The following is a 23729-nucleotide window of genomic DNA, read 5'->3' as shown; positions in this document are numbered from 1 at the left end:
AATTTATTTATTTTATATATTTATTTCAATTTTTGTAACGCGCCACATGCGCATGGGCCTCGGCAGCGAGGCGTGGCTAGTCGGGGATCTGGGGGGCTGTTGCACCAGGACTTTTGGTTGTAGCCCCGGATAGAAGCTCAGGGGCTACAACCAAAAGGCTGGCTCGCCCCAAGTCCCGACAGTCCTGACATTAGCGTAACCCCAGATCTTTTACAAACCTAGCAACACCATTGATTGCCGCCTTTTGCCATGGTGTGTTCCTAACTAACGGTAAAGCAACGTCTTTGTATCACTTTATCTTGACTGTTACTCAGGCTCTGGGATATGATACGAGGGCCTGGCCATGCTAAAAAAGTGCATTTAAACGCTTTGTTGGGAGGAGTTGTACAACTTTCCAAGCAAACGTGAGGTGAGTAAGAGACTCACCCCTGAGATGAAACCAGAGATAGAATAAGAATGCCACCAGTGACCATTGACGGTGTAACGGGGCCCACTGCGCCACCAGTAAGTAGCGTGCATGTAAAACTCACCGTGCACTTCCAGTCGCTGCTCCCTCCGGCTGCTCCCCACGATGTTGGTGCACTCACAGGTGTAGGACCCCTCATCAGATGCCAGCGCGCCTTGCAGCTGCAGAAGCCGGCCCCCCGCCGCAGTGTGGCTGCGCCTCTCAGTGTCCACTAGAGGCAGCCCTGCATAAGGTGGAGTAGTGGACAGTTCACCACACAATCAACAGTTGGAATCATGGTCCACAATCTGACACAGTTACACAACCCCAGAACTTGACCAGCAACCTTGGGAACAGCTAGAATAGGACCCTAGGCCTATCCAACCTGAAGTGGATACCCTGGAGCTAAAGCAATAGCAAGGGCCCAAACCACTGTATAAGACTCCGGCAAACCACATACCACCAGAATGGCCCTATCTTCTCCACGCTCCACCCTCCCCGCTCCACCTCTGTCTCAGTGCAATCCGTGGTGGCCTAAATGTTAATGTTACTGTTAAAGGATATTTGTACCGCACACTATCACCGCCGGAGTGGTCCCCTGGCGCTCTTATCCCACAGGCTAGGAGCAACGTTCCCCAACAATCATGAGACAGCACCTACCGTCCTTGCTCCAGGTCAGGGCAGGTGCAGGGAGCCCGCTGCAGTCACAGGTCAGGCTGACGGAGTGCCCCTCCAGTACCGAAGTGATGGAGGGGGTCCCTGGCGACGACGAGGGGAAGGAGGGGGTCACTAGGAGGTAACGAGAAACAGCAGGGCACAGATTAAAAAGGCTTGTCTCACACCCGCCCCACCTCTGTGCATTCTTTAAGAGAAGATTGGATGACGCAGGTGAATTGACCTCTGTGTGATGAGAGCCGTGCACTGCACATAAGTGGGTACGTGAGATGGGGGGTGGGCTTGTGCCAGGGAGTGAGAATAGAGGATGGCGGGGAATAAGAGGAGGTGCCCACAGGGTGTGGTAAGGGACGAGCTCAAAGGGGGTGTAATAAGAGGTGAAATCATTCGAGTAATAATGAGAAAATCAGATGAGTTTGTAATAAGAGACGAGATCAGAGGAGTGCCTGAAGGGGGAGATCATCAGAGATTTAGAGAAAGATGGGATGGCGATGTGATAAGAAGAGGGATCAGAGGAAAGTAGCCATCAGAAGTACGTGCAATGAGATAGGAGAGGAGTAGAGTCTACTGCCAGGAGAGATGGGGCGATGATACAGCAAAAGGCTGGGTTCCCAGACATCTGTCCTATGGCGAGAGCTGGGGTGGGTGGTATAAGAGGAGAGATTGGGGAAAACGCTTTAAAGCGGGGAGGCGGAAATCGCAACGGAGCATTGGGAGACATAACTGGTGCTGTGAGGAATTCGACCATCCGCACGGGGGGGTCTGTGCTCGCCTGTGCTATTTTAAAAATGTTTAATTAAATGGAATGAGGAAAATGTGTGCGGCTAGTCCACACACATTTTCCTATGCTCACACCACGACAAACGCATAGACACGCGTTATGTTATGTTAACTAGTTTTGTAAAGCACACGCACGCCAAAGCATCTTGGTGCTAGGGTAAACCAGAAGGATTTAAAGACCAGCTAATAAGAAGATAAAACATGAGAACAGATGAGTTTTTAACAATCGACGGAAAGGAAGAAGATTTTTTGTAGCTCTAAGTGCGGCCGGCAAAGAATTGCACAATTTGGCGGCCACCACAGAAAAAGAGCGCCCCCGCTGAAACTGATAGCAGGGAATCACCAGAAGACAGGAGCCCTTAGATGGCACCCAGGGGCAACATGTATCCTGGCGATATTCAGCCCCAAACCATGCAAAAGCCTGGTGCACTATCACCAGTGATTTAAATTGGACCCGTTGAAGAACTGGGGGCCAATGCAATGATCGAAGAACAGGAGAAATATGGTCACCATATGGGGTACCAGTGCAGAAGCTGCAAACGATGAAAAAGATACAGAGGCTGAGCTGGAAAGAGGGAGTTGCAATAATCCAGCCGACTGAGGACCAAAGAAGCTGTCACTAAGGACCTCAGTCGGGCGTGTACTCTGCGTGGATTCTGGGTGGACACAGCCTACAGGCACAGTCCGTCCTGTCATATTTAGTTGGCATGTGACAGCCAGGAGTACACTAGGTCATCTCCAGGAAGGGAGCAAACCAGCCTTCCCCATGCCATGGCCAGCTTGATTAAGTAACAAAAGCTCCATGGATCCGCACTGCTCTTTTGTTAGGCCCTGCTGCTGGTGGTGGCAATTAACATACTAATAGAGTGTACTCCAAAGAGGCCAACATGGGGCCTGGATGCAGAAGTTAACCAGGAACCTCAGAGAGATCAAATAACCAGAGAGACTCTTTGATCAACAACAGACAAGAAGATGGGTAAGACTTAGTATCACAAGTTTTCATCCTTTCCCTTTAACTTTCCAGTTGCAAAGCACTCTGGTCCTGACCTCACACATACAGAAGATTGTTTGTAGGGACCCCAAGATTGATTCAATAAGGTAGTCTTAGCCTACACCAATCACAGTGGCCCATTTGGCCTTAAAAGATGGCCAACCCCTCTTTTGGCAGATCATCTGAAGACTTCACAAGGAGAAGCAAGAAGAACAAGCTTCCTAGGTGGGAAGTGCCAGAAGGTCTCTGACCCAACAACCAAGAACAAGGCACAGCTCTGGGCCATCCGCATTAAAGGACATTAGCACCTTGAAGAAGCTGGGAGAAGTGCCTTGAAGGGCATTTACCGACATCCGGAATTAACCATGGCGAGGCTTCAAAACAGTCAGCGATGCAGTCGGTTGCAGCTCGAGGAAATCGACTGCCTGGAAAATGTCCTTTAAGGCAGACGCTGGTTTATGCTTGTAGATACACTCCTCCTAGCTTCTTCACTGGGCTTGTGTCGTCCTTTAAGGCACGCGGCCCAAAGCTGAGGTGAGTGTTGCAGGCAGCGGCCTTGTCCTTGGTTTGGTTCAGAGACTCTCTGGCACTTCCCACCTAGGAAGCTTGTTTACAGAGCCTAACAGGGCATGCTGTGTGTTGGCAGGGTACTGGTCCTCGAGCTGCTGGAGGGTCCTCTGGATTCAGTATCTCCCTCTGTTCCCTGGGAGATATTTAGGGGAGGGATCTTGCTTCCCTCTTGGAAATGAAGGCCTTCCTTCACTGGCGGGAGATGTAAGGGAGACTGTACCTTCACCCCGGGTCCAAAGGAGTTCTTCTTGTTACTCCTTGCAAGTCTTCAGATGATCTGCCAAAAGAGGGGCTAACCCTCTTTTAAAGCCAAATGCCCCCGCCAGTGATTGGTGCAGGCTAAGCCTACCTTAATAAGCCAATCCGGGGTCCCCACCAACAATCTTCTGTTATGCGTGAGGTCATAACCAGAGTACTTTGCAACAGAAAAGGTAATGGGGTGAAAACATGTAATGTAATACTAAGTCCGACCCATCTTCCTGTCTGTGGATCAAAGAGTCTCTCTAGTTAATGGAGCTCCCTGTGGCTCCTGATTAAAGCACAGGTCTCCCTTGAAGTTGTGGCGAGAACAGAATTTCTGTCTCCATCAAATCACATACTCCTACCCTCTGAATGGGGTCCCCCTGGAGGGGTGACTACTGTAAAGACATGTACCGGACACAACACTGCACTGCCCTTGATACTGAGGGGCAGGAGCTGGCTTTAGGTTGACACAGTGCATATCTAAGGTTGTTGGGGGTGTTCTTGTCTTTTGTTAGCCTCAGCAGCTAGGCCCCCTGTGGGCCTGTTTGAAGCATACTCTATTAGTATGCTAATTATGCTTAATTGCTGCCACCATTCCTACAAGGCCAACAAAGGATAGGGTGGATCCATGGAGCCCTTGTTATTTAATTAGGCTGGCCATGGCAGGTGAAGGTTTTTCCGTCGCGCGTTTGAGATGCCTTGATGTACTCCTGGGTGTCACGTTCCAACTAAATGTGACAGGGAGGACTGAGCCTGTAGGCTGTGTTCACCCAGAGTACACAGGTCTATGTGTATGTCGTGCGGCGAGCATAGCAAAATGTGTGCAGATTTACCCCGCACATTTTCCAGAGGTTGACCTACCCTCATAATAAAATTTGAAAAAAAGCCCAGGTGAGCGCACACCCACCGTACGGATGGTCGAATTACTCACACCTGGAAAGCATGAAGGGGGTAGAAAGCAGAAACATGGGAAGTATGAAGGGGGTAGAAAGCGGATACCTGGAAGCATGAAGGGGTAGTAAGAGGACACCTAGGAAGCATGAAGGGGGTAGAAAGCAGACACCTGGGAAGCATGAAGGGGGTAGAAAACTGACACCTGGAAGCATAAGAGGGGTAGGAAGAGAATACCTGGAAGCATGAAGCGGGTAGAAAGTGGACACCTGGGAAGCATAAAGGGGGTAGAAAGCGGACATCTGGGAAGCATGAAAGGGTAGAAAGTGGACACCTGGGCATGAAGGGGGTAGAAAACGGGCACCTGGGAAGCATGAAGGGGGTAAAAAGCGGCCACCTGGGAAGCATGAAGGGGGTAGAAAGCGGCCACCTGGGAAGCATGAAGGGGGTAGAAATCAACCACTTGGGAAGCATGAAGGGGGTAGAAAGCGGACACCTAGGAAGCATGAAGGGGATAGAAAGCGGAAACCTGGGAAGCATGAAGGGGATAGAAAGTGGACACCTGGGAAGCATGAAGGTGGTAGAAAGCGGACACCTGGGAAGCATGAAGGGAGTAGAAAGTGGATACCTGGGAAGCATGAAGGGGGTAGAAAGCAGCCATCTGGGAAGCATGAGGGGGTAGAGAGTGGACACCTGGGAAGCATGAAGGGGTAGAAAGCAGATACCTGGGAAGCATGAAGGGGGTAGAAAGTGGACACCTGGGAAGCATGAAGGGGTAGAAAGACCTGGGAAGCATGAAGGGGGTAGAAAGCGGACACCTGGGAAGCATGAAGGGGTAGAAAGACCTGGGAAGCATGAAGACATAGACATCGGATACCAGTGAATCATGTAGGGGGTAGAAAGCAGACACCTGTGAAGCATGAGGGGGTAGAAAGCAGACACCTGTGAAGCATGAAGGGGTAGAACGCAGACACCTGGGGGGAATGTTTGAACCTGGCCAAAGATTGTGAAGGTCTGTGTAGTTGGATAGTGAGGCCCATGCGGGCGGAAGTGCCCCTTAGCCCCACGCGTGCCCACCCTCTTTGGTCGGGCGCACCCCCCCTCCACTCCCCCGAGCTCTCTGGCGGCCTCTCACCCCAGACGTGCAGCTGGTAGTGCTTCTCGGACCGGCCTGCGTTGTTGGACGCCTCGCAGGTGTAGAGTCCTGCGTCGCGCACCTTGGCCCGCTCAATCTGTTGGGGGTGAAAGTGAAAGTTAGGGTGTCACGCGAGCTGCCGCTAGAGTGAGGTGTGCACCACCCATGGCATGAACAATCCTACATTCAAGATGTCACATTCGTGCACCCGGACCCTGACTCTCACCCAGGTTTCTTCCTCTGCCTTTTACCCTTTTCCACTCACTTGGCTTTATGTCCTTTTCTCCCTATCTTTGTTCTGCCGTGCATGTGTTGACTTCCCCATCCTCCATGTTAGATCGACTGTTGCTTTTCTTTGTTCTGCCGTGCATGTATTGAGTTCCCTGTCCTCCATGTTAGATAGACTGTTGCTTTTTCTTTGTTCTGCCGTGCATGTGTTGACTTCCCTGTCCTCCATGTTAGATCGACTGTTGCTTTTCTTTGTTCTGCCATGCATGTGTTGAGTTCCCTGTCCTCCATGTTAGATAGACTGTTGCTTTTTCTTTGTTCTGCCGTGCATGTGTTGACTTCCCTGTCCTCCATGTTAGATCGACTGTTGCTTTTCTTTGTTCTGCCATGCATGTGTTGAGTTCCCTGTCCTCCATGTTAGATACTGTTGCTTTTTCTTTGTTCTGCCGTGCATGTGTTGAGTTTCCTGTCCTCCATGTAAGATGGACTGTTGCTTTTCTGCTCTCTTGTTTCCCTCCATGCATGGTTGTATCTACATTTCTGGCTCCGCCTCTTTCTCTCACCTGTCTTACCTTTTCACCCTCATTTTCGTTGCTTTTCCTTTTTAAATGTGTCCACTTCTTTCTTGACACCTTTTGGTATTTCATCTGTTTCCCATTCCTTTGTCTTTTTTCTGATTCTTTTATTTTCTTTATTTGTCACTTTCACTCTCGCCCTCTCCCCTTTCTCATTGTCCCCTCTGCTTGTTCATACCTCTCTCGCTCTCTTTCTCTCTCTCTCTACCCCTGCCTCCCCTCTTTCTTTCTCTCCCATGTCTGTTTATTCGCCCATTCTTTCTGCCTAGCATCCTTTACCCTTTGTCTTTTCCTCATCCTTCCCCCCCCCCCCGGGCTGTGTGTTGATCATACTCTGCTTCTCTTTACTCTCTTCCTTTTCTTCCTTCCTCTAATTCTTCTCTTCCCCTGTCTTCATCGTCCTGGTTCCCCCTCTCCTTCTTCTGTTTTTTTCACTCTTCCCTGAGATTCCCTTTTCCTTTCTCTTCTCATGTTCCTCCTCCGGCCTTCATCTCTTTTTTTCGTTTGTTCTTCTTCGTTCCCCAGTAGCCCTCACCTGGAGGAAACTGCCATCCTCTGTGATGTGTGTGCCCACTCTCTGCAGGAGGGGGCGCCCATCTTTCAGCCAGGTCAGAGTGGGGGGTGGGATGGCGTGAGTCTCACACTGCAGGGTGATGGACTGGTCCACAATGACGGAGGTGTTCAGCTCCTCCCCCAGGATGCTCGGCGGCACTGGAAGAGAAGGAGACAGGGGGTTAGAAAGCAGAAGGGAGGCCCCTCTAACGCCAACTCCCAGGACAACGTTACGTTATTCAGCCCCTCAAGCCCTAGCGTGGCCCTCCTCCTCGACCCAGTGAAGTTCCAGCAGAAGGGACTGTAGGTACACCGGATGAAAATCACAGTGAGGACACCTATAGGCAAATCACAGTGGGGATACCCAGGAGCAAAATCCCAGGGGGGGACAACGTAGAGCAATATCACAGTGGGGACACCTATGAGCAAATTCACAGTAGGTACTCCGGATCAAAATCACAGTAGGGACACCTATAGGCAACTCACAGTGGGATACCCAGGAGCAAATTCCCAGGGAGACAACTCAGAGCAAAATCACAGTGGGAACTCTTGGAGCAAATTCACAGTAGGTACACCGGATCAAAAGCACAGTGGGGACACCTATAGGCAAATCCCAGTGGGGATAGCCAGGAGCAAAAATCCCAGGGGGGGTCTCTTAGGAGCAAATCAACAGTGTGTACACCGAGAATCAAAATCACAGGGGGGACACCTATAAGCAAATGACAGTGGGGATACCCAGGAGCAAAATCCCAGGGGGGACACCTCGGAGAAAAATCACAATGGGGACTCCTAGCAACAAAGTATCAGCGGGGACTCATAAGGGGGACACTGAGGATCAAAATCACAGGGGGGACACCCAGGAGCAAAATCACAGGGGGGGGCTCATAGGGGCATAGTCTCAGTGGGGACAACGAGGATCAAAATCAAAGTGAGGACACCTATGGGTAAATCACAGTGGGGACATCCAGGAGCAAAATGACAGGGTGGGGGGGACAGCTAGTAGCAAAATCACAGGTAGAACACCTGAGAGCAAAATCACAGTGTGGGAGCACAGGTGTAAAGTGACACATCTATGAATAGATGCGCGGCAGTGATTAGTGGTGGGGAATTTAAAGGAAATGCCCCATATCTGGTTGATAAGCAGTCCCTGTCATCAGAAGGCCGGGTGGAAGAAGGGCACCACAAGCCATGGGAGATGTGGCAAACAGGCAAAAGCTGTCCCCCCCTAGCCTCTGGCCTTCACCCGCTGCCCAGGAAAGCCCACCCTGAAGGACCTTGCTTAAAAGGGGGAGCACAGTAATACCACTTTCATCTGGCCAATTGAATGGGAGGATGTGCGCAAAGGACAATGGGAAAGGGTTGGGAGGTGTGATGAATAGAGGGAATTTGTCCCTTCTCCCCACGGGGGAGCCTCCCCTTTTGAGGCAAGGTACGTGAGCCTACCTGCAAGGCCCTCCCTAGGGTTCTGGGCAAGTGAGACCTCACTGGCAGAGACTCTCCTTTAGGGGACAAAGACTCCCGTTCCACTAAGGAAATCCCTAAGCAATCCCCTGTGATGGCATGCGCGGGACGATCTGATATGCAAAGCACAACCACATTCAGAACATTGTCTGAAGACGAGAATAAAGTATGCCATTTACATCAAGAAAGAGGCTCTCTCTTTAAAAGAAAACCCACAATTGACTGCGACAAGGAGAATGAAGAGAGAGGACATACTGAATGAAGGATGAAGAGAGACGCATACACCAGCAGAGGAGGCCCCGTGTAAGCGTAACACCTGATGGAGGCAGAGCTGAGCAGAGTCGCATAGCCCGCGACGTTCAGATCGACTCTGAACCTAAGAGACAGATGCTGGAAAACCAGCATGTACACGCAGAAAGAGGCAGAAAAAGGCCAAGAGAAGGAGAACCCAGGCATGGGTGGTGGCATGACCATGGCGACTCTGTGGTGGGCAGGCTTCCCAACCAACTACGCCGACACCACACGGTTAAGAGTGCAGCAAACCATCCAAGTAGCAGAAGGAATACCAGGGTGCCGAGTGGAACGACGACAGGACACCGGCGAGAGTGATCCGACAAAGAAGTTGAAGGAAAAGAATGGCTGCGAGAGACTGCAGGTCTCAGAGACTTTCCCCAGTAAGGATAGAGGTAACGGGGAGAACGAAGGACCGCGGGGCCACAGGGGACTCGTTATGAATTAAAAGAAACTTGTCCCAGTGAAATTGACGAAAGCCTGAATATAAAATTGAAGGAAACTTGTCCCAGTAAAATTGATGAACTTGAATAATAATAATCTGAGATGGAGATGCCTGAGTACACCAGGGAACAAGTACATTAAAACAGGGGTAACACTATCGTGGGAAGAGAGAAAATACCACGAAGTGAAGGCAAGAGAAGCCGATGAGATAAAAGATACACAGTAGATACCACAGCTAAGAAGGAGGAACTTTAATTACCCTGAAAAGATACCCCACCTAAGAGAGTATAATACCCCAGGCACAACAGCCGGGATCAAACAACCAAAGTTCAAGAAAGGACTCATGGAGGTAGGTACTCGTGGAGGACAGTTCACAAACTTAGGGGAAAAGCCAAAACCCTTGTGAGAGATTTAAAAGAGATGGGACAGCAAGTGACCAGTGACTTCATATTAAGACAAACTCTATAAAGAAGACCAGCAGACCATCAGGAGAAGGGAGCCATTCTCCGGACCTTAGTTTGTCAGATTTCTGGTAGGGCCAGTGAGGGTGCCATCTCAGTGCTGGCGTCCTCTTCTGACCTGCCACAGAGGGCAGATGTGAAAGAGATAGCTTGGGGTCAGCCACCAAGGAAATACATTTAGTCCCCCAGGAAATGTTGCAGCTAGTGAAGCACTCCACTCGCCTAGACTGAAGGTCTTATAAAAGAGCACAACCATAAATTGATAAATTACCTCTTCATCCATCCAGTGTTCAGTGGGGCCAAAGGTTTCAATGCTGGCAATCTGGCCGGGTGCCATACAGTAAATCACCCACCATTTCTGCGAGTGTATTTTAAGAATCTCAGACAAGTTGCACACAAAGGATTACCTGCAGCCACAATTTGAATCTAACAGATTTTGTAACTCAAAAAAGACTCATCGACTCATCAAGATATATTCCAGAGTTGGACGGTGACTCACAGCGCCTGCTTGGAGAACCAGCCACAAGGACCAGTTCCTTTTTTTTCTGCAAACTCCACATGAAAGCCGACAGCATTCACAATTCCTGCGTGAGGCTTCGGGTTAGATTCAAGTTTGGGAGCCAACAGCTGCATAACTACCCAAAATGGAACCATTTTCCCTCCAAGGACAAGCAACTCACAAATGAGCTCACCAGAATCCAAAGGATGCTCCACGAGACGGGCCCAGGCTGACAAAACAAGGCACTTCAAAATGGCCAAAACGCGACATGTGCAACGCTCTATAGTAAACCTTCCAAAAGACATTACAAATTTGCACCCGGGAAAGGCAGATTGTCCAATCACAATCGGCTTTTCCTGGGCACGATTGTGAATAAAAGGCTCTTTAGGATAACTTCATGTACGTTTATTCCAGCGTCTTAGTTACAGTTCCACATGAAGACATACAAGATATACATGGAGGACAATAGCTAGGACAACACCGGCTCCCATCACCCAGGCAGGCCAGCTGTAAATGCCACCACTCAGAACTCTCACTGAGAACATTCCATTATTCACTCATCAACATTCCACGTGACATCACAAGCTACTTCACATCAGACAGGCACTACACAACACAAATAGCTTTCATGCCCCGGCTAGGGGGCCGACATGGCGTTTAACGACCTACAGCCTGAGCTGAGGCCCTCGCTTTGCTCGGGCCTACCAAAGCTCGGGCTGGCGGGCCACTAAACGTCATTTCCGCACCCCCAGCCAAGGCATGAAAGCTACATGGAATACCCCTGTAGAATGTTGTACTGCCTGCTTCCATCTCCTGTCACTTTTGTGAACCTCTGGCAGTTCACCTACCACTTGAGGTCCTGAAGAACCTAACCTCTGACTGGAGGAACGAAATCAAGGAGAGACGCTAAAGGCAGTCTTCGCCACTCTTCGCCACTCTTTTCCCGGCCACTGCATTGGTACATGGCAACAAAGGAGAAATATCTGACTGGCACTGCATGTGATAATCACGCAAGAGGTGGCAGGCAAGGGCCACTAGCAGACACATACTCTGGAGAATACTGGAAACGTAGTCGAAAGACAGGTTTAGTCCAGATTCATCCCCTCCAAGGAAGATGTGTCTACTCACATCCCTCCACTCATCAAACGCACCTGTTAATGCAGGTCCTTTAAGCGATTGCACAACACTTCTGTTCCTATCAGAGGACACACAATCCACAGAACAGGCAAATAACACATGACATGTCCAAAGTCTGCATTGGTTATTTGATTTCCGTGGTAAGGTCTTTTACCCCGGAACGCATGCTATGATCACATGGTCACATTGCCGTACTCACAATACACCTGCAGGGTGAAGTCTCGACGGTCCTCGCCTGCCACATTTACCGCCACACAGGAGTAGGTTCCCGCATCCGAGATCTGGACAGCTGCGAGCTGGAGAATGCGTCCCTGCATCAAAACCTGCGACAAAACCAGTTCAAGAGGATTGGTAATTGGGCGGTCAATAGCCCTGCAATATCAGCATGGCTCATCACTATTTATTTCCATGTGTGACTCTCATTTAGTGGATACATATTACTGGAGCAGGGTTCAACCACGCGCCTCCCAAATTCAACTGATGGAAGGTGGCCAGTTTAGACTGGCCGCTACATGCAGGAACCATTATAGATATGGTGAACACATATGTCTTCAAATGCGCAGTGTGATAGGTTATTTATAACATGTTTAATACCCAGAGGATTCTAAGCGCGGACCCTGAAATCGAACTTGTGTTGCTCTGTGTCGTCTTGCTTTCAAGGCGAACACGTTGCCCATGAGCTATCCTCCCAATGCTTGACCATCCCATGACTCCAGCTGTGAAACACACTCCTGTTGAATTTAAGCACTAGTATTTACCACCTTCTCTTTCACAAACACTCTCTGCATCCTGATTTTCTACACCCCCTACATCCTGATTTTCTACAAACCCTGCACCCTCACCTTCCAGACCCCCTGCACCCTCACCTTCCACACCCCCTGCATCCCGATCTTCTACGCCCCCTGCATCCTGACATTCCACGCCCCCTGCATCCTGATCTTCTACACCCCCTGCATCCTGATCTTCGACAATCCCTCCATCCTGATCTTCTACACCCCCTGCACCCTCACCTTCCACACCCCCTGCATCCTGATCTTCTACGCCCCCTGCATCCTGATCTTCCTCCCCCTGCATCCTGATCTTCCACCCCCTGCATCCTGATCTTCTACACCCCCTGCATCCTGATCTTCTACAACCCCCTGCATCCTGATCTTCCACCCCCTGCATCCTGATCTTCTACACCCCCTGCATCCTGATCTTCTACAACCCCCTGCATCCTGATCTTCTACACCCCCTGCATCCTGATCTTCTACACCCCCTGCATCCTGATCTTCCACCCCCTGCATCCTGATCTTCTACACCCCCTGCATCCTGATCTTCTACACCCCCTGCATCCCGATCTTCTACACCCCCTGCATCCTGATCTTCTACACCCCCTGCATCCTGATCTTCTACACCCCCTGCATCCCGATCTTCTACAATCCGTGCATCCTGATCTTCCACCCCCTGCATCCTGATCTTCTACAACCCCCTGCATCCTGATCTTCTACACCCCCTGCATCCCGATCTTCTGCACCCCGCATCCTGATCTTCTACACCCCCTGCATCCTGATCTTCTACAACCCCCTGCATCCTGATCTTCTACAATCCGTGCATCCTGATCTTCCAACCTCTGCATCCTGATCTTCTACACCCCCTGCATCCTGATCTTCAACAACCCCCTGCATCCTGATCTTCTACAATCTGTGCATCCTGATCTTCCAACCTCTGCATCCTGATCTTCCACCCCCTGCACCCTGATCTTCTACACCCCCTGCATCCTGATCTTCTACACCTCCTGCATCCCGATCTTCTGCACCCCGCATCCTGATCTTCTACACCCCCTGCTTCCTATCTTCTGCGCCCCCTGCATCCTGATCTTCTGCGCCCCCTGCATCCTGATCTTCTACACCCCTGCATCCTGATCTTCTACACCCCATGCATCCTGATCTTCTACCCCCCTTGCATCCTGATCGTCTACACCCCCTGCATCCTGATCTTCTACACCTCTTGCATCCTGATCTTCTACACCCCATGCATCCTAATCTTCTACACCTCTTGCATCCTGATCTTCTACACCCTGTGCATCCTGATCTTCTATATCCCCTGCATCCTGATCTTCAACAACCCCCTGCATCCTGATCTTCTACAATCTGTGCATCCTGATCTTCCAACCTCTGCATCCTGATCTTCTACACCCCCTGCATCCTGATCTTATACTCCCCCTGCATCCTGATCTTCTACACCCTCTGCATCCTGATCTTATACGCCCCCTGCATCCTGATCTTCTACACCCCCTGAATCCTGATCTTTTACACCACCAAACACTTGTGTACGAGCGTGATACAAATAAAATATCAACATCAATATCAAAATTAAATTATAAACCTCCTCTTCCAATTATGATAACATGGACGGAACGGCAGGCTTATCTCCGCAAGGTCGTGGGTCGTTGGTTAGTTGCAACACAGCGAAAACACAATTACCCAACGATGAAAGGAACTGTCCAGTCAAGGTTGCATAAAAATATCTACTTTATCATTATCACAACAGACAGTTCAAGCACACTACAAAATGCAACCCACCCTGTATGGGAATGTGGAGGACAGACAGTTTCAAGAAGGAAAGGGGATGCACTCTGCATACTGACAGGAGGGCAGTCAGTAAAGTAATTAATCACAATGTTCAAGGATACTTGGTTTCAACACAAAGGGAGTAATGGGTCATAAAACGTCACTAAGGGCCTTCAGAGAAGGATCAGGGGGAAAGAACCACAATGTAACTTGTGCCTGTTGAGGTTCTTGGTGCTCGACAGGGTTGAGTCAGTTTCAGGGCACTTTGCAGCTCCTGTGACAGAGCTCAATATGGGAGACAGCCCCGGGTATCAGGCGGTCAAGGGATTGATGACGAGGTTAGTGACTACGGCATGACAACAGTCAGCGGTGCAGTCGGTTGCAGCTCGAGGGGCTCAACTGGCTCGAAAATGTCCTTTAAGGTGGACGCTGGTTGATGCTTGTTGATGCACTCCTCCTAGCTTCTTCGCTGGGCTCGTTTCATCCTTTAAGGCGGACGGCCCAAAGCTGAGGAGAGTGTGCAGGCAATGGCTTTGCCCTTGGTTTGGTTCAGAGACTCTCCAGGACTTCCCACCTAGGAAGCTTGCTGCAGAGCCTAGCAGGGCATGATCTGTGCTGGCTGGGTACCAGTTCTGGAGCTGCTGGAGGGTCCTCTGAGTCCGGTAGCTCCCTCCGTTCCCTGGGAGATGTTTAGGGGAGGGATCTTGCTTCCCTCTTTGGAAATCCTGGCCTTCCTTAATTGACGGAAGCTGTAAGGCAGACTGTACCTTCAGCCAGGTCCAAATGAGTCCTCCTTGTTAATCCTTGTGAAGTCTTCAGATGATATGCTAAAAGACGGGCTCAACCCTCATTTAAAGCCAAATGGGTCCCTGTGATTGGTGTAGGCTAAGCCTACCTTAATGGACCAATCCTGCGTCCCCACCAACAATCTCCTGTATGCATGTGATCATAACTAGAGTTCTTTGTAACAGGAACGTAAAGGGGTGAAAACATGTAATACAAGTCCCACCCATCTTTCTGTCTGCTGTGGATCAAAGGGTCTCTCTGGTTAATTGAGCTCTCTCTGGTTCCTGATTAAAGCAGCAGGTCTCCCTTCAAGCTGCGGCGAGACCGGACATTTGGTCGCCTGCAGTTAAACCACATACTTGTACCTTCTGAATGGGGTCCCCCTGTGGGGATGACTACGTAAGCAGCCGTCCAAGACAAGACAGGTCACTTTTTTTGATATTCAGAGGCGGGAGCTGGTTTCAGGTTGTCACAGTGCAAATCAAAGGTTGTTGGGTTTCCCTGTCTTTTGTCAGTCCTGCCACCAGGCCTCCCATGGGCCTGCTTGTTTTAACTCTGATTAGTGTGCAAGGCTGCCACCAGCAGCTAACAAAGGATCGGGCGGATTCATGTAGCCTTTTATAGTTAATTAGGCTGGTCATGGCCGGAAGAAGGTTTTGCCCCCCCCCTCCCCCCCGGCTCCCTTCAGAGATGCCTTAATGCACTCCTGCCTGTCATATTCCAAATAAATATGACAGGGGCCCGGAGCCTGAAGCCAGAGTACACAGGTATGTTGTGCGGTAAGCATAGAAAAATGTGTGCAGATTAGCCCCACACATTTTCCAGATGTTGATCTACCATCATTCAATTTCATTTAAAAAATTTTAAAAAACCAGGCGAGCGCGCACCCACCGTGCAGATGGTCGAATTCCTCACACGGCGGATAGCCCATGGAGTCAGGACACAGTTGTAGATGTGCTTCCAAGGGACCCTAAGCTACTTAAGGTTAGGGTACACAGTGTACCCCTTTTCCCTGTGTGACTAAGCCCGTACAGCCGACTGTGATGTGCCCCAGAGTTTGGTGGCAACTTTGATCAATTTCAGAGGTTATGGGATGAGCCTAGCAGATGCCCCCTGGTAACTCTGCAGCGAGACCTTATCCCTATAGAAAAATGGGGGGGATATGAATGTGACCATATAGGGTCATGCATCTACGATCACAGCTGATCCAAGTATGCAGAGGACGAGATCAGGAAAGAGCAGTGTGAACAACTGTCTTGATTCAAAGCTGAACTCACAGGTTCACCTGTAACATGCTCACACAGTCTGTACATGACGGCAACCCCTCGCTGGGTGACCCCAAAATATTTGACTAAATGCAGACCTGTAATTGGCGCTTGTGACTTTTACCAAGCTCCGATATCCCATCAAACTAAACAGTCTCTGCTGTTCATTCTTGAGCGCTTCAAACCAGCCAAAAATATCCTTCCCCACTTCATAGACCTGCACTACGTCCTTGGGGATGTACCGTCAGGGCGTATCCCGGCCACTCTGGTTTGAGCCACTACTGCTGCTTTCGCTAGAGGTTCATGCTCTGAGACCGCCAGCATTTCTGCTGGCTCGTTTGTGTTCTTTTCGGATTCTTTGGTACGTGAGGTCCTTTTCTACCTCACTTGCCTGTCAAGTGGTCTTTAAGAATGAGAGGTGCATCTTCATGGCTCTGGTGCCGCTGGTGGCTGCGTGGCTGATGGCCTCCTCATTGGCTGCAGGCCACTGCTGGGCGGCCTGCCGGCTGATGGCCACTACTTGGATCTGTTATTTTTCAAATCATGGGTCTCCTAAAGAGGGTTCCACTCATCCAGCTTCAAGCACGCTATGGGGCCATATGTTCTGAAACAGGGACCCGAAACCTCCACCGGGCAGACCCAATTCTGACCCTGAAACTCATCATTGCACCCACTACTGCGCAGTCTTCTTCAGTGCAACCATCAGCACGAATAGTCTTATGACTTACCTGGTGTTGTTGCTTGTTTTTGTGAGAGTATTCTGGGTTTGCTTGCATACTCAGTCCCCCAACTGCAAAAAAACGACTAAGGGCATGAAGCCCTCACCTGGAGCCATCCCTGCTCATGCATGACTACCAGTGATATTTAAGCCCTCACCTGGAGCCATCACTGCTCATGCATGTCTACCACGAAGCCCTCGCCTGGAGCCATCCCTGCTCATGCATGTCTACCATAAAGCCCTCACCTGGAGCCATCCCTGCTCATGTATGTCTAGCACGAAGCCCTCACCTGGATCCATCCCTGCTCATGCATGTCTACTACGAAGCCCTCGCCTGGAGCCACCCCTGCTCATGCATGTCTACCACAAAGCCCTCACCTGCAGCCATCCCTGCTCATGTATGTCCACCACAAAGCACTCACCTGGAGCCATCCCTGCTCAGGCATGTCTACCAGGAAGCCCTCACCTGGAGCCATCCCTGCTCATGCATGTCTACTACGAAGCCCTCACCTGGAACCCACCCCTGCTCATGCATGTCCACCACGAAGCCCTCACCTGGAGCCACCCCTGCTCATGCATGTCTACCACGAAGCCCTCACCTTGAGCCATCCCTGCTAATGCATGTCTACCATAAAGCCCTCACCTGGAGCCATCCCTGCTCATGGATGTCTAGCATGAATCCCTCACCTGGAGCCACCCCTGCTCATGCATGTCTACCACGAAGCCCTTACCTGGAGCCATGTCTACCACGAAGCACTGCTCATGAATGTCTACCAGTGATATTTACGCCCGCACCTGTAGTCATGTCTGCTCATGCATGTCTACCACGAAGCCCTCGCCTGGAGGCATCCCTGCTCATACATGTCTACCATAAAGCCCTCACCTGGAGCCATCCCTGCTCATGTATGTCTAGCACGAAGCCCTCACCTGGATCCATCCCTGCTCATGCATGTCTACCACGAAGCCCTCGCTTGGAGCCACCCCTGCTCATGCATGCCTACCACGAAGCCCTCACCTGGAGCCATCCCTGCTCATGTATGTCCACCACGAAGCCCTCACCTGGAGCCATCCCTGCTCAGGCATGTCTACCACGAAGCCCTCACCCTGAGCCATCCCTGCTCATGCATGTCTACCACGAAGCCCTCACCTGGAGCCATCCCTGCTAATGCAAGTCTACCACAAAGCCCTCACCTGGAGCCATCCCTGCTCATGGATGTCTAGCATGAAGCCCTCACCTGGAGCCACCCCTGCTCATGCATGTCTACCACGAAGCCCTTACCTGGAGCCATGTCTACCACGAAGCACTGCTCATGCATGTCTACTAGTAATATTTACGCCCGCACCTGTAGTCATGTCTGCTCATGCATGTCTATCAGTGATATTTAAGCCCTCACCTGGAGCCACCCCTGCTCATGCATGTCTACCACGAAGCCGTCACCTGGAGCCACCCCTGCTCATGCATGTCTACCACAAAGCCCTCACCTGGAGCAATCCCTGCTCATGCATGTCTAACACGAAACCCTCACCTTGAGCCATCCCTGCTCATGCATGTCTACCACGAAGCCCTCACCTGGCTCTGCCCCTGCTCATGCATGTCTACCACGAAGCCATCACATGGAGCCATCCCTGCTCATGCATGTCTACCACGAAGCCCTAACCTGGAGCATCCCTGCTCATGCATGTCTACCACGAAGCCCTCACCTGGATCCACCCCTATTCATGCCCTGCCACCCCTGCCCACGCATGTCTACCACAAAGCCCTCACCTTGAGCCATTCCTGCTCATGCATGTCTACCACGAAGCCCTCACCTGGAGCCACCCCTGCTCATGCATGTCTACCACAAAGCCCTCACCTGGAGCCATCCCTGCTCATGCATGTCTACCACAAAGCCCTCACCTTGAGCCATCCCTGCTCATGCATGTCTACCACGAAGCCCTCACCTGGCTCTGCCCCTGCTCATGCATGTCTACCACAAAGCCCTCACCTGGAGAAATCCCTGCTCATGCATGTCTACCACAAAGCCCTCACCTGGATCCACCCCTATTCATGCCCTGCCACCCCTGCCCACGCATGTCTACCACAAAGCCCTCACCTTGAGCCATTCCTGCTCATGCATGTCTACCACGAAGCCCTCACCTTGAGCCATCCCTGCTCATGCATGTCTACCATGAAGCCCTCACCTTGAGCCATCTCTGCTCATGCATGTCTACCACAAAGCCCTCACCTGGCTCCACCCCTGCTCATGCACGTCTACCACGAAGCCCTCACCTGGAGCCATCCCTGCTCATGCATGTCTACCACGAAGGCCTAACCTGGAGCATCGCTGCTCATGCATGTCTACCACAAAGCCCTCACCTGGCGCCATCCCTGCTCATGCATGTCTACCACGAAGCCCTCACCTGGTGCCATCCCTGCTCAAGCATGTCTACCACAAAGCCCTCACCTGGAGCCATCCCTGCTCATGCATGTCTACCACAAAGCCCTCACCTGGATCCACCCCTATTCATGCCCTGCCACCCCTGCCCACGCATGTCTACCACAAAGCCCTCAAATTGAGCCATTCCTGCTCATGCATGTCTATCACGAAGCCCTCACCTGGCTCCACCCCTGCTCATGCATGTCTACCATGAAGCCCTCACATGGAGCCATCCCTACTCATGCATGTCTACCACGAAGCCCTCACCTGGAGCCATCCCTGCTCATGCATGTCTATCACGCAGCCCTAACCTGGAGCATCTCTGCTCATGCATGTCTACCACGAAGTCCTCACCTGGAGCCATCCCTGCTCATGCATGTCTATCACGAAGCCCTAACCTGGAGCATCCCTGCTCATTCATGTCTACCACGAAGCCCTCACCTGGAGCCATCCCTGCTCATGCATGTCTACCACGAAGCCCTCACCTGGAGAGATCCCTACTCATGCATGTCTACCACCAAGCCCTCACCTAGAGCCACCCCTGCTCATGCATGTCTACCACGAAGCCCTCACCTGGAGCCATCCCTGCTCATGCATGTCTACCACGAAGACCTCACCTGGAGCCATCGCTGCTCATGCATGTCTACCAAGAAGCCCTCACCTGGACCCACCCCTGCTCATGCATGTCTAGCAGTGATATGTAGGCCCTCACCTGGAGCCATCCCTGCTCATGCATGTCTACCAGTGATATTTAAGCCCTCACCTGGAGCCATGCCTGCTCATGCATGTCTACCACGAAGCCCTCACCTGGATCCACCCCTGCTCATGCATGTCTACCACGAAACCCTCACCTGTTGTCTACCATCCCTGCTAATGCATGTCTACCACAAAGCCCTCTCCTGGATCCATCCCTGCTCATGCATGTCTAGCATGAAGCCCTCACATGGAGCCATCCCTGCTCATGCATGTCCACCACGAAGCCCTCACCTGGAGCCATCCCTGCTCATGCATGTCTACCACAAAGCCCTCACCTGGAGCCATCCCTGCTCATGCATGTCTACCACGAACCCCTCACCCCTGGCTCCACCCCTGCTCATGCATGTCTACCACGAAGCCCTCACCTGGAGCCATCCCAGCTCATGCATGTCTACCACAAAGCCCTCACCTGGAGCCATCGCTGCTCATGCATGTCTACCACGAAGCCCTCACCTGGATCCACCCCTGCTCATGCATGTCTATCAGTGATATTTAAGCCCTCATCTGGAGCCATCCATGCTCATGCATGTCTACCATTAAGCCCTCACCTTGAGCCATCCCTGCTCACGCATGTCTACCACAAAGCCCTCACCTTGAGCTACCCCTGCTCATGCATGTCTACCACGAAGCCATCACATGCAGCCATGCCTGCTCATGCATGTCTACCACGAAGCCCTCACCTTGAGCCATCCCTGCTCATGCATGTCTACCACGAAGCCCTCACCTTGGGCCATCCCTGCTCATGCATGTCTACCACGAAGCCCTCACCTTGAGCCATCCCTGCTCATGCATGTCTACCACGAAGCCCTGCCACCCCTGCTCACGCATGTCTACAACAAAGCCCTCACCTTGAGCCATCCCTGCTCATGCATGTCTACCACGAAGCCCTCACCTGGTTCCACCCCTGCTCATGCATGTCTACCATGAAGCCCTCACATGGAGCCATCCCTGCTCATGCATGTCTACCACGAAACCCTCACCTGGAGCCATCCCTGCTCATGCATGTCTACCACGAAGCCCTAACCTGGAGCATCCCTGCTCATGCATGTCTACCACGAAGCCCTCACCTGGAGCCATCCCTGCTCATGCATGTCTACCACGAAGCCCTCACCTGGATCCACCCCTGCTCATGCATGTCTACCAGTGATATGTAGGCCCTCACCTGGAGCCATCCCTGCTCATGCATGTCTACCACGAAGCCCTCACCTGGATCCACCCCTGCTCATGCATGCCTACCACAAAGCCCTCACCTGGAGCATCCCTGCTCATGCATGTCTACCACGAAGCCCTCACCTTGTGCCATCCCTGCTCATGCATGTCTAGCATGAAGCCCTCACCTGGAGCCATCCCTGCTCATGCATGTCTACCACGAAGCCCTCACCTGGTACCATCCCTGCTCATGCATGTCTACCACGAAGCCCTCACCTGGAGCCATCCCTGCTCATACATGTCTACCACGAAGCCCTCACCTGGAGCCGCCATTGCTCATGCATGTCTACCACAAAGCCTTCACCTGGAGCCATCCCTGCTCATGCATGTCTACCACGAAGCCTTCACCTGGAGCCATCCCTGCTCATGCATGTCTACCACAAAACCCTCACCTGGAGCCATCCCTGCTCATGCATGTCTACCAGTGATATGTAAGCCCTCACCTGGAGCCATGCCTGCTCATGCATGTCTACCACAAAGCCCTCACCTGGAGCCACCCGTGTTCATGCATGTCTGCCACGAAGCCCTCACCTGGAGCCATCCCTGCTCATGCATGTCTACCAGTGATATGTAAGCCTTCACCTGGAGCCATTTGGATGTAACCTTTGTGAACCTCAGCAGGTGCAACCAGAGAGGTTGGTCTCTCTAAACCGCACACCCCGCTGGAACAAGATGGTTCTGCCTCAGAGGTTCTACACCCCCAGTGATAACTGGGCAACAGCAAGACCACCCCACACTCGAACAGCTAGAAATCCGTCTGTACCCCTACTTGAGCAGGGCACCCATCAATCGAACACCGACTATACAGACCGTGGCCCCCAACATTTAGGAAGACATGAAGACTTCCATCCTAAAACCGTGGACTTTCTATTACCAATCCTGATCTTAAATGCAGCCAGACCCTCATTCAAAAGAGATGAGACGCATTGTTATGAATTTGACTGTAATTCTAATGGAATCATTGCCAAATGTGTTGTCCATTCCGACCGCTCGGTCCCGCAGACTTACTAGAGGATCATGAGCGGTGCTAAAGCAATTTTAATCTCCATTTTTGAGACTTTAACACATTGACCGTGAGCGGTAATTCTGGGAAAGTGGGGGATTTGCTGCCAGCTATATCCTGATGGGAAATCCTACACTTCACCACCAAAGTCGGAATCCAGTGGCGCGTTAACACTGGTAGTACATCTTACCATAATTACTGCCAGACATATACCGCACCGCCGAACTTGTAATGAAGGGGAATACCTCTGTGTCAAATTCAAGTTAGTAACGTGTTGTCCTATAGTCCCTTAAGCTTCACTCTCCTCCTGGGAGCTTGGCCTTGATTGCTCATCCACCGCTACCAACAAGTGAGGCAAGGGTTGCTTGGGGATGTCTTGGGATCCCAGTCCTCCCTATACCACCGTGCCTAGGATCTAGGAGAAAAGTTCACAGTCAAAAGCTTACAGTTTGTGTTGCTAACTAAAATCCAAAGGGAGCTTGTTTAGTTTGCCTTTCCCACGTGATGTGTTAAGGTGGGCTTGCAGATGTTGCCATGAAGTGGGAGTGACTGTCACCTCCCCATCCCTTTAAATGGCAACAGGCTGCTATTTTGCTTGTTTTGGAATAAGGGAAAGAGCACTTTAGGTAGCAGGAATGGATGTGAGAGAGGCGGAGGCCTGGGGAAGGGGACCGGGGGGTGGCCTGGCAGAAAGCGTGCATGGCTGCAACTAGCACCGGGGCAAACATTGCCCGAATGCAGACGATATTCATTCTTTCAATGCATTGTTGCAGCATGTCAACGCTCGCCTTGTCCTAGGCTTTTTCCTCAGCTGCAAAAAGGCAATGGAAGAAGGTGTTTTTTGCAATATTTTCCCCGGAGCTCCTTCCACTTGCACAGGTGCAAAGTTCCCACAATAGCCCCCCTTTTGATGGCGGGAAGGAGTTAAGGTCCTAGAAGCTGCGGCGGGAGAGGTGAGCTTGCCAGACAAAGTATTTACTTCTGGGGGGTTTATAAAGCCTGAGCCGGACCAAGTGGCGGTGGCAATGTGTCATAGTGCACAAGGAAGCAAAGACATGATGCATAAGGTCATCTAGAGGGAAAACAACACTTGGAACAGTTGCTCCACGCAGGCACAAGGGAAGGGTGGCACAGGAGCACGCAGGACCCTCAGCCTGGGTCCCAGAGAGCGTGCATGGAGGCAGCTACGACAGGGCACACCATGGGCAGTGGAAGGGAAGGAGACATTGAGGGGGAGACCCCAAGGGGCGGGGGGCAATCATCTAACATGCAAAGCAAGGTTGTAGGTCTGAGGACGGCAAGGGGCCAAAGCGGAGTATAAACGGAGGCAGGGCATAAGAATGATCCGGGAGGTAAAGGGAGCATAATGATGGGGTGGGCCATAAACTCTGACCAAGGAAGTGCGTGCTCTAAGGAGCAGGAAGTGTTGTGTACACGAGATGAGTCGAACAGCAAGGCCGTATTCATAGAAGTCGTGCACAGGGTTTCTGCAAGGAATAAAGGACTTATGGCAAAGGGGAAAGGGGCATATGTGTTATCAGGAACGCCACCAGCCCTAGCCCTCCGAGGCTGTTTACCCGCTGGCTTGTGTCAGTGCACATTTCTCAAATTAACTCACACTCATTCTTCTGCATAATTGAGTGCC

General features: G+C 51.4%; 1 protein-coding gene across 2 annotated transcripts in view; it reads right to left on the bottom strand.

The window, feature by feature from the left end:
- The window catches only part of HMCN2 (hemicentin 2), a 936787-nt gene that overhangs the window by 425266 nt on the left and 487792 nt on the right, over positions 1-23729 (bottom strand). For both annotated transcript variants that reach the window (XM_069609262.1, XM_069609261.1), the window contains 5 exons: positions 11578-11701; positions 7069-7244; positions 5731-5827; positions 1106-1234; positions 531-689 (listed from right to left, as the gene is read on the bottom strand). In XM_069609262.1, coding sequence (XP_069465363.1) covers positions 531-689; positions 1106-1234; positions 5731-5827; positions 7069-7244; positions 11578-11701 — 685 coding nt within the window. The remainder of the gene's footprint in view (positions 1-530; positions 690-1105; positions 1235-5730; positions 5828-7068; positions 7245-11577; positions 11702-23729) is intronic.

This window comes from Ambystoma mexicanum, chromosome 8 (assembly GCF_040938575.1).
Source record: "Ambystoma mexicanum isolate Mex_15411 chromosome 8, UKY_AmexF1_1, whole genome shotgun sequence".
Lineage (NCBI taxonomy): Eukaryota > Metazoa > Chordata > Amphibia > Caudata > Ambystomatidae > Ambystoma > Ambystoma mexicanum.
This window is presented reverse-complemented; position numbering and strand designations above follow the sequence as displayed.